The 12,127-nt window shown below is 48.4% G+C and overlaps 1 protein-coding gene across 1 annotated transcript in view; it reads right to left on the reverse strand.

Moving 5' to 3' along the window:
* The window catches only part of WNT11 (Wnt family member 11), a 117,091-nt gene that overhangs the window by 23,251 nt on the left and 81,713 nt on the right, over positions 1-12,127 (reverse strand). The window contains exon 4 of the mRNA XM_063951245.1: positions 3,055-3,332. Coding sequence (XP_063807315.1) covers positions 3,055-3,332 — 278 coding nt within the window. The remainder of the gene's footprint in view (positions 1-3,054; positions 3,333-12,127) is intronic.

A 12,127-nucleotide genomic window follows, 5' to 3' on the forward strand; every position in this document is an offset into this window, starting at 1 on the left:
AAACAGTAAATTGAAGGTGACCCTTTCATATCACAGCTCGAACCGTTTAGGAAGCCAGTAAAAACGGCAAATTACCGGGTACAAGCTGCGGTGTGAAAGGGGTATTAGATTTGGGTGGATTATTTTGTTTCTGTGCAGGGTAAATACTGGCTGCTTTATTTTTACACTGCAATTTAGATTTCAGTTTGAACACACCCCACCCAAATCTAACGCTCTCTGCACATGTTACATCTGCCCCCCCTGCAGTGCACATGGTTTTGCCCATTAGCTAACAAATTTGCTGCTACGATCAACTCTGAATTACCCCTATTGAGGCTAGGGGTAAATTTACTAAAAATAGTGTTTGCCCGAGTTTGCATTCTCGGGTGTATCTAGCCTCGGAGATTTACTAAAGCTAAACACGGGAGAGAAAATTACAATCTGAACTGCAAGAGCGTTGGGTATTTTATACCCGTAGTCGGGATCCCGGAGGTCAGCATACCGTCCCCGGGATCCCGGACGCCAGAATGCTTGCAGGGGCGAGCGCTACGGATCGCTTGTCGCACTGTGCTCGCCATCCGGGTTCTATTCCCACTCTATGGGTGTCGTGGACTCCCACGAGTGGGAATAGTCCCTGTGTGTCGGCATTCTGACCATCGGCATTGCAAGTGGTCGGGGTTCGGACGTCGGCATCCCGACCGCCGGTAATGTGACCGCATCCCCTTGAAGACACATCCGAATCTGCAAATAGAAATCAATACACCATCGCACCAACTCGCAAGTACATCTTCAATAGAAAGAATAAAGCACGGAAATTTACTACAGAGCAAACTCGCGACAAAATACACTTTCCAAATAGACGTGCCCCTGTGCAGTGTGTTTCCGTGTTGTACATCTGTGTGTAAGAGCAAAGAAAGAGAATAAAATCAGAGAACAATGTGTGGGGTCCCCCTCCCCAGTATAACCAGCCCCGGGCTCTTTGATCCGGCATTGATTAAAAAAATACAGGATATAAAATGTGTAGTGATCCCCCATATTTAATGAACCAGCACCAGGCTCCACTAGCAGGGGGCAATGCTGCAGCCAGGGGACACCCTTGACTGGGTCCCACAGCCAAAGTATTAACCCCCCTCCCCAACTAGTCAGCCCAGCCCAGGGATTCCTGGGGAAATGGGGTCCCCACCCCCAATAAAGAGGATCCCCACTCTACCGTGTACCCCAGGCCTGGGCTTTAGTCCGGGGCTATCCCCTGCACCCCTGGGCCGTGGGTGCGGAGTTGAGAACTTTTGAGTAAAAGTCAGACTGAGATAATATTCTCCTACAGGTCTGCTCACAGGCACATCTTTACAATTCGGGCACCAACACGACTGAACACGATTGCATACACCATCGGAGAACACGATTCTTAGTAAATTTGAGTGTTTGATCGTGAAAAACTCTCACGCATGCCAGCGATGCTGATTGTGTTAAAACTCAGACTAAACCTGATGCTTAATAAATTTACCCCCTAGATTAGGGGTGGGCAAAATACGTCCCGCGGGCCTGATGTGGCCCGCAAACCGATCCTGCCCGGCCCACTGTCTCCCACCAGCGAGCAATGACAAGTGGCCCGACCGGCTGAGCTGCTTGTCATTGCTCTGCACTGCAGTACCTCCTAGCTGCCGACGGCGCCTCTCTCCCCTACTGCTCCTGCGTTGTAGCAGCCTCCCGCCTCCAGAGTCCCCAGTGACAACGGCTGTGTTCAGCCGAAAAGGGGGCGGGGCTACGTGTCAATAAGGGGGCAGGGCTACACAGAACCTCAGGGGGCGGGGCTACACGGGACAAGAGCCAGACTGCTACAGATCCATCCTTCCTGCCACTGCCAGCCAGATCAGTAAGTTAATGGGAAAAGTGAGTGAGAGAAAGAAAGGGGTGTGTGTGTGTGTGTGTGTGTGTGTGTGTGTGTGTGTGTGTGTGTGTGTGTGTGATAGTGTGCGTATATTTGTGTGTGCGGGCAGTTGTGTCAGACTTTTTTTAGGTTTGGGGGAGAGATCCTTAGCTCTCGCTGTACCAACCCCTCCCGTGTTCTGTCACCATGTCACCCCCGTGTTCTGTCACCATGTCACCCCCGTGTTCTGTCACGTGTCACTTCCCCCATGTTCTGTCACTGTGTCACCCCCCCTCCCCGTGTTCTGTCACTGTGTCACCCCCCCCACCCCCCATGTTCTGTCACTGTGTCACCCCCCCTCCCCGTGTTCTGTCACTGTGTCACCCCCCCACCCCCCGTGTTCTGTCACTGTGTCACCCCCCCCCCCCCCCCCCTCCCCATGTTCTGTCACTGTGTCACACCTTTCCCCAGGGGCCCTAAGACACTGGATAATTTGCTTGCTGCACAATAATTATTCTAAATAAAATGTTAATATGTAAAAGGGGGCTCTACCTGCTGTAATGTGTAAGCGGGGGCTCTACCTTCCATACTGTGTAAAAGAGAGCTCTACCTGCCGTAATATGTGTAAAAGGGGCTCTACCTGGTGTAATGTGTGTAAGTGGCGCTGTGTGGCGCAATTTGAATAATGGAGACTATTGTGCAGCCTAATAGAATCTGTATTATTTTTTGCCCACACCCCTTCCACATTAAGCCACGTCCCTATATTTTTGGCAAGTGGGGGGAGCTGCTATTTTGTATGTGGCCCTCGGATACTGACAAGAAATGTCAAGTGGCCCCTCAGCTGAAATAATTGCCCACCCCTGCCCTAGATGTAGGAAGACACAGACCACTAAGTTCATCTAGAAATGTAGATAAACAGAAAGATAAGCCTCTCTGTGCAGGGATTTCGGTGTCACTGAGCATGTGTAGATATTAATGGTACTAGAGGGATACGCGGATGTTGCCTCACTTTGAGGGAGATTCACTAAACCTAAAGAAGACAAGGTGTTGTCCATAGTAACCAATCAGTAGCTATAATTAATCTAGCACAATCTAAAAAAAATGGTCTCTAAAATGTGATTGATTGCCATGGGCAACGCCTTCAATTGTCCTCTTTATAAGATTTGATACTTCTCCTCCCTCCAAAATGTCCCTGGTAGACTACTCACCTGCCTGCCCACCTCGCTGTTGTGGAGGTGCATCAGCTTATTGGCCTGAGATCCAGTCTTCTTCATCTTCATTGGAGCATCTGAGAACTTGGAGCCCATGAGAACACCATAATTGAGGTTGTCGGCACATCCTCCCCATCGATAGCCTGGACCCAGCGTCTCCCCAGGTATAGGCCCACACGAGCAGCCCGGGAGGTCCCCAGTCGTACAGGCCCTTGCAATAGTATGGCTGATAGTAGCTGCTGACAGAGCGTACACATAGGCCGACTCTCTGGTCCCTGTAAAACACAAAGATGATCTATGAATAAATCAGTTCCTATAATCAAGACTGTGACATTGGCGTTCCCAGGGGAGACGCCAAGGGCGTAACTACCGCAGGTGCAGGGAGTGCAGCTGCTACGGGGCCCACAAATATCTGGATGTGGCCATGGGCAACGCCATGCTGTGATAACAAGGGGTACTCAGAATTTGGAGCTGTACACACAATTTAATTAACGAAAATAGGATTTCTCAAATCCCATTATGGGGGGTGTCATTCTCATACTGCTGAGTGCTAAACCTCTCCCCTTCCGCACCAAATACACCACTTCAGCTCCACACTAATAACTTATTCACATACCTCCCAAATGTACCAGAATCTAGTCAACGGAACAGCTCCCTCATATCAGGACTGTAATACCTACATCCAGACAGTTGCTACTGGAGAGATATGCCTACTGTACCCGCATAGCCCTTACTGTCATTTTTGTTCTCAGTATAGATTGTGAATAAGCAACTATAACGTTAGGGTAAGGTGTGGCTAGAAGGACCCAAGTAGCCAAAATAGCCAAACAGAACAGCATAATGGTCACAGAGGTAAACCAATCTATAGAGCAACCAAAGCATTACAATGTTCACGCTATTATACAACTAACAATCTGAGAATTATAACAAACACATAACTAGACCAACCTTTAACCAATCAGAGCACTGGAACACTTACAGAGCTAGACCAACCTGTAGCCAATCAGAGCATTAGAACACTAGCAGAGCTAGACCAACCTGTAGCCAATCAGAGCATTAGAACACTAGCAGAGCTAGACCAACCTGTAGCCAATCAGAGCATTCTGAAGGGCCCCATACACTAGAACGATGATGCCCGATTTCATCCAATATTGGGCATTTGGGCCGATATATCGGGTGAAATCGGGCATATTGGATGTGTTTCCGTTCCGATGCGCGTTCCCGTGAGGGTCGGATCGGCTCCCCTAGATCGTTAGTGCTGCACTCGTGATATGTCGGTTTCCGCAGGCATGGCTGGGATTGCATACGATATATCGCATGCAAAATGTACCAAATCGTATGGAACCACTCCCGGGAAGCTCCCGGGAGAGTTCAAGGGAAATTGCCTCCGACTTCAGCAGCAGACATATCGTTGTAGGTCCTTAACACTCACAGAGCTAGACCAACCTGTGGCCAATTAGAGCATTGCAATACTCACAGAGCTAGACCAACCTGTGGCCAATCAGAGCATTGCAATACTCACAGAGCTAGATCAACCTGTAGCCAATCATAGCATTGCAATACTCACAGAGTTAGACCAACCTGTAGCCAATCAGAACATTGCAATACTCACAGATGAAGACCAACCTGTAGCCAATCAGAGCATAAGAACATGTTGGGGAATATTTATAATTAAACTCTTTCAAGAAAATAATTAGAGAATCTCAGTTTTTGCAGTTTTCATATAAATGAAGTATCCTCAGAATGTATTAACTGCATTTTAGAGGAGAGTTCGCCAATGGGAAATGCGGTGCCATCAAACTGATCAAGTGCCAACTATTTTCTTTTTATCGGAAGTTACCCTCTATAGCTGACGATCTTCCGATGGCATTCCCAGTCACTTTTTTCAGATAATGCAGCTTATCAGATCCCTTCCCCTTCTCCTCTGATCTGCTCCACCCCCCAGCCGCCAGGTACAGGCAGTGTCTTCCCATCCGCTGGACCCTTTGTAGCAGGTAACAGACAAGTGCACCAGGTCATGGCAAAATCATTTTATTGATCTTCAAACAAATGCACAATTTTTTTTATAAATAGGCAAATGATATAGATATTAAAACACTTGCAAAGTTCTACCCAGTGTGTATCACGTGACCGGCGATCGGGAGACCTCCGGTCACCATACCGACGACAGAATCCCGGCACTGAGATGCCCAGCGGGGGAGGGGAGGGGGCGAGCGCTAGTTCCTGTTATTCAGCATGCCAACTGTAGGGATTGTGGGTGGGCGGAATGTAGGTGCCGGTATTGTGGTCACATAACTACATCCCATTCTACCAGTGCTCTTAGCTTTCTTTCTAAGCTCCCCAAAATATTTATTTATTTTGATTCCCCATTTTTCATTATTTACCCCACATTTTACACCCTGTAAACCAGGGGTGGGCAATAATCGTCCCTTTAGCTGCTGTTGAACTACACATCCCAGCGTGCCCTTCCACAGTTATAGCATGCCCTGACAGCAAAATTGCAAGTGAGTATTGGCTGCCCCTGCTGTTAGCACTTCATGGTGCTTTATTACAAATGGTAAATATTCCCCGTTACAGCGCCCTTCCGCAATCTCTGTCCCGGCACGCCAAGACTGATCGATTCTAGAGGGTATGGATCGACAGTCATTAGGTCGACCACTATTGGTCGACATGCAGTAGGTTGACTGGGTTTCTAGGTTGACATGGTCTATAGGTCGACATATGCTAGGTCGACATGAAAAAAGGTCGTCGTGAGTTTTTTAAATTCTTTTGGTGTCATTTTCTTCGTACAGTGACCGGGAACCCCATTAAGTGCACCGTGTCCCCTCACATGGCTCGCCATGCTTCGGGCAAGGTTACCGTTCCTAATTGTAGTCCATCCCCCCCAAAAAAAGGGGGCAGACTAGATGGGCCAAGTGGTTCTTATCTGCCGTCAAATTCTAAGTTTCTATGTCTACGTGGATCGTAAAGTATTAAAAAGTAGAAAAAATGAAAAAAATTGTGAAAAACTGATGTTGACCTTTTTTCATGTTGACCTAGCTCATGTCGACCTATAGACAATGCCGACCTTGCAGCCCTGTCGACCAATAGTGGTCGACCTAATGACTGTAGACCTAACGACCGTATCCGGTTCTAGCGACATTTACAGATATCTCAACTGTCTCTGAATTGTTCAAATCGAAATGTCACATAAAAGGCAATTTTTGATAAATATGTCTGTTAGTGGGAGATATATCAAACTTTCTAGGTACAGTAAAGTGGGGGTGTTCGTTGCCCATAGCAACCAATTAGATTCTGTCTATAATTTATCTAGTACATTTAAGAAAATGACAGCTATCGCAGATGCCTTGAAAAGTGTCTAGACCGCTCTACAGTCAGATGGAATGAATATCATGTTTAGACAGGGCTCCATGATAGAGATGAGGCTACATGGTGGCACTGTGGAGTTATTGGGTGGCATCATTATTAGAATTGCAACATTATGGGCCCGTAATTCCCCTTTCACTAGGCAGTGTGCAGGAAGGGGGTGACCTACACTCCCTAAAAGTCATATGTCCCCTGAAGGTTCCTGGAGGGTAGCCAAGTATGGGTTACACTGCACGGTGTGGATATTTGCTGACATAACGCAGTTCATGTTTAATGAATAAAAAAAAGAAGAAGAAAAGAGATACAGCGATATCTCACTATAGATAACAGTGGTGGGCCCAGGTGCAAAAATATCATTTGGGCCCCTCTCCTCCACCCCAACTCAACTTTACAATATGTTATACGACAAAGGGTGACAGGGAAAGGCAGAGGGAGAAAGCGTAAGGGAGGGTGTAGGCAGAAGGTGACGGGAGGAGGAGGATGACAGGGAGAAGCAGTGAGTGACAGAGGGAGTCAATGGGTGACGGGAGGAGGAGGGTGACAGGAAGAGGCAGTGAGTGACCGAGGGAGTCAATGGGTGACGGGTAAGCAGTGAGTGACATGGGGAGTCAGTGGATGACAGGAAGAGGCAGTGAGTGACAGAGGGAGTCAATGGGTGACGGGTAAGCAGTGAGTGACATGGGGAGTCAGTGGATGACAGGAAGAGGCAGTGAGTGACAGAGGGAGTCAATGGGTGACGGGTAAGCAGTGAGTGACATGGGGAGTCAGTGGATGACAGGGAGAGGCAGTGGGTGATAGGGGTACAAGTACAATTTCCAGCGCTGTTCGGTACATGGGGCATGTACTTTGGTGGGGGCAGGAGAAAAGTAATTTCTGGTCTGGGAAGCAGTGGGCCCCTTAGTCCTCGGGGGCCCCGGTGCAATGCACCTGTTGCACCAATGGTAGTTCCGCCTTTGGTTCTACGAGTTACGTAGTTTCTTTTACAATGTATCACTTCTCATATTATAAGGACAATAGAATGTTTTCACAGTCTTATTACAATTAAGCCGTTATGTTAATCAAAAACCTTCAAGTTACGTTACTTTAATGATCAGTTTCGTCGTCTTCCTTGAGAAGTTCTGGAACATGAGCTGCTGACTGTGGGGGTAATTCCAAGTTGATCGCAGCAGGAACTTTGTTAGCAGTTGGACAAAACCATGGGGGTCATTCCGAGTTGTTCGCTCGTTGCCAATTTTCGCAACGGGGTGATTAAGGCGAAAATGCGCATGCGCCAAGTATTTTAGCACAAAACTTAGTAGATTTACTCACGTCCGAACGAAGAATTTCCATCGTTGAAGTGATTGGAGTGTGATTGACAGGAAGTGGGTGTTTCTGGGCGGAAAAACGCAGGCGTGCCAGGATAAAACGCGGGAGGGTCTGGAGAAACGGGGGAGTGGCTGGCCGAACGCTGGGTGTGTTTGTGACGTCAAACCAGGAACGAAACGGGCTGAGCTGATCGCAGTGTAGGAGTAAGTCTCGAGCTACTCAGAAACTGCTAAGAAATTTCTATTCGCAATTCTGCTAAGCGAAGATACACTCCCAGAGGGCGGCGGCCTAGCGTGTGCAATGCTGCTAAAATCTGCTAGCGAGCGAACAACTCGGAATGACCCCCAATGTGCGCTGCAGGGGAGGCAGATTTAACATGTGCAGAGAGAGTTAGATTTGGGTGTGGTGTATTCAATCTGCAATCTAAATTGCAGTTTAAAAATAAAGCAGCCAGTATTTACCCTGCACAGAAACAAAATAACCCACCCAAATCTAACTCTCTCTGCACATGTTATATCTGCCTCCCCTGCAGTGCACATGGGCCCTCATTCCGAGTTGTTCGCTCGCAAGGCGATTTTAGCAGAGTTGCTCACGCTAAGCCGCCGCCTACTGGGAGTGTATCTTAGCATCTTAAAATTGCGAACGATGTATTCGCAATATTGCGATTACACACCTCGTAGCAGTTTCTGAGTAGCTTCAGACTTACTCGGCATCTGCGATCAGTTCAGTGCTTGTCGTTCCTGGTTTGACGTCACAAACACACCCAGCGTTCGCCCAGACACTCCTCCGTTTCTCCGGCCACTCCTGCGTTTTTTCCGGAAACGGTAGCGTTTTTTCCCACACGCCCATAAAACGGCCTGTTTCCGCCCAGAAACACCCATTTCCTGTCAATCACACTACGATCGCCTGAGCGAAGAAAAAGCCGTGAGTAAAAATCCTAACTTCATAGCAAATTTACTTGGCGCAGTCGCAGTGCGGACATTGCGCATGCGCACTAAGCGGAAAATCGCTGCGATGCGATGAAATTTACCGAGCGAACAACTCGGAATGAGGGCCATGGTTTTGCCCAACTGCTAACAAAATTCCTGCTGCGATCAACTCAGAATTACCCCCAGTGTCGTATTCTGGGGAAAGGTGTCGTATTCTTGGGATCTTTAGTTTCTGCAAACTACCAAATGCAAAAGAATAACCCAATTTCTCTGACGTCCTAGTGGATGCTGGGTACTCCGTAAGGACCATGGGGTATAGACGGGCTCCACAGGAGACTGGGCACTCTTAAAAGAAAGATTAGGTACTATATCTGGTGTGCACTGGCTCCTCCCTCTATGCCCCTCCTCCAGACCTCAGTTAGTATCTGTGCCCGGCCAGAGCTGGATGCACACTAGGGGTTCTCCTGAGCTTCCTAGAAAAGAAAGTATTTGTTAGGTTTTTTATTTTCAGTGAGATCTGCTGGCAACAGACTCACTGCTACGTGGGACTGAGGGGAGAGAAGCGAACCTACCTGCTTGCAGCTAGCTTGGGCTTCTAAGGCTACTGGACACCATTAGCTCCAGAGGGATCGAACACAGGCCCAGTCCTCGGTCGTCCGGAGCCGCGCCGCCGTCCCCCTTGCAGAGGCAGAAGAACGAAGAGAAGTTGAAAATCGGCAGGCTGAAGACTCCGGTCTTCATTAAGGTAGCGCACAGCACTGCAGCTGTGCGCCATTGCTCCCTTAGCACACCACACACTCCGGTCACTGATGGGTGCAGGGCGCTGGGGGGGGGGGCGCCCTGGGCAGCAATTAGATTACCTTACTTGGCGAAAAGCACATAATACAGTCTGATAAACTGTATATGTGCACTAACCCCCGCCATTAAAGTACATAAAAGGACAGAAGCCCGCCGCTGAGGGGGCCGGGCCTTCTTCCTCAGCACACCGGCGCCATTTTCTCTTCACAGCTCAGCTGGAAGGAAGCTCCCCAGGCTCTCCCCTGCAGTATCCTGGTACACAAAGGGTAAAAAAAAGAGAGGGGGGGCACATAAATTTAGGCGCAAAACTGTGTATATAAGCTGCTATAGGGGAAAAATCACTCAGTATAGTGTACATCCCTGTATTATATAGCGCTGTGGTGTGTGCTGGCATACTCTCTCTCTGTCTCTCCAAAGGGCCTGGTGGGGGAACTGTCTTCAAATAGAGCATCCCCTGTGTGTGTGGTGTGTCGGTACGCGTGTGTCGACATGTCTGAGGTAAAAGGCTCCTCTAAGGAGGTGATAGAGCGGATACGTGTGTGGGAGGGTGTCTCCGTCAACAACGCCGACACCTGTTTGGATATGTGTAAGTGCTGAGGTAAAATTATTGCACAAAAGGTTAGGGAACAGAAAGGAAATCTACCCTGGTCTGTCCCTATGTCACAGAGTCCTTCAGAGTCTCTCTATGCTCACTATCCAAAATAACAAAGTATCGACACGGAGTTTAACTCCACTGTCGACTACGATAATGCAAAGTTACAGCCAAGAGGGCTAAAAGATATTCAATATATGATTATTGGAATAAAAGATGATTTGCATATCACTGATGACTCATCTGTCCCTGACACGAGAGTACACATGTTAAGGGGAAGAATGCTGAGGCAAATTTCCCTCCTCTCATGAGGAAAAAGAGCGGGAATCTCCAGACAAGAGACGGCAGCTTCCCACAAGAGAATTCTCAGGCTGTATCCTTTCCCCACTAGGGCCAGGATGTGTTGAGAATCTTCCCCTTGGGTGTCCTGTTTGCACTAGCTATTCTCAGGGATCCTGCAGATAGTGTGCACATTCTAGTATACTACCCAGACCGGCGATTGTGTCGGCATGGGTTTATAGCGCTGTGGCAGCATGGACAGGTACCTTATCAGCAGAGATTGAGACCCTAGTATGCATATAAATATTTTAAGATGCTGTCTTAAGTGATAGATATATAATTATAAAGCATGCCCAAAGGGACATGAGTATACTGGGTCCTAGAGACAAAAGCTATGTTGATTTCTGCTTGACGTGTCCTGTAGAATATACATTGGACAGATGATGCCGACTTAAGAGGCATATGGAAGGCTGAGGATTGTGTGGATAAAGGTTCTCGGGCCTGGTCTCCACAGCTATAGCTGGTAATTCTGATATTTTGCCTTATATTCCTGCACAGCCTAGGAAAGCACGACATTATTAAATGCAGCTTTTCGAATAAAGAAACAAGAAAGTCTGAGGTGCGTCCTTTCTTGTCAGAGCCGGGGGCAGAGGAAAGAAGCTGTACAACACAGCTAGTCCCCAGGAACAGAAGTCCTCCCCGGCCTCTACAAAAATCCACCGCATGTCGCTGGGGCTCCACAGGCGGAGCTAGGCCCGGTGGGGACACGCCTTCGTAAGTTCAGCCACAAGTGGGTTCACTCCCTGTTAGATCCCTGGGCAATAGAAATTGTATCGCAGGGATACAGGCTGGACTGTGAGAAGATGCCCCCTCACCGAGGACCCGGCGGGCTTCCCCCCAAGAGAAGGAGCCAGTGTTAACTGCAATTCGTAAATTGTATCTTCAACAGGTGGTGGTCAAGGGTCCCCTCCTTCAACAAGAGGGTGTTATTATTCGACCATGTTATAATCCCGAAACCAGACGGTTCGGTTAGACCCATATTGAATTAAAATCCCTGAACATATACCTGAAAAGGGTCAGGTTCAAGATGGAATCGCTAAGAGCGGTCATTGCAAGCCTGAAATGAATCGGAACATAAGGGATGCATACCTTCGTGTCCCCATTTATCCACCTCATCAGGCGTACCTCAGAATTGCGGTACGGGATTGTCATTACCATTTCACCAAGGTAATGGCGGATATGATGGTGCTCCTGCGGAAGCAAGGTGGATGATCTCCTTGGATGATCTCCTCATAAAAGCGAGATCAAGAGAGCAGTTGCTGGACAGCGTATCACCTTCTCTGGAAGTGAAACGGCAACACGACTGGATTCTATATATTCCGAAGTCGCAGTTGGTTCCTACAGCTCATCTGCCTCGCCTAGGCATGATCCTAGACACAGACCAGAAGAGGGTTTATCTCCCGATAGAGAGAGCTCAGGAGCTCATGACACTGGTCAGGAATCTATTAAAAACCAAAACAGGTGTCAGTGCATCACTGCACTCGAGTCCAGGGAAGGATGATGGCATCATACGAGGCCATCCCATTCGGCTGGTTCCATGCAAGGACAATGGAACTTACTGGACAAGTGGTCCGGATCACATCTTCAGATGCATCGGTTAATCACCCTATCCCCCAGGGCCAGAGTGTCTCTCCTGTGGTGGCTGCGGAGTGCTCACCTTCTCGAGGGCCGCAGATTCGGCATTCAGGACTGGGTCCTGGTGACCACGGATGCAAGCCTCCGAGGGTGGGGGACAGTTACA

The sequence above is a fragment of the Pseudophryne corroboree genome, chromosome 2, assembly GCF_028390025.1.
Source record: "Pseudophryne corroboree isolate aPseCor3 chromosome 2, aPseCor3.hap2, whole genome shotgun sequence".
Lineage (NCBI taxonomy): Eukaryota > Metazoa > Chordata > Amphibia > Anura > Myobatrachidae > Pseudophryne > Pseudophryne corroboree.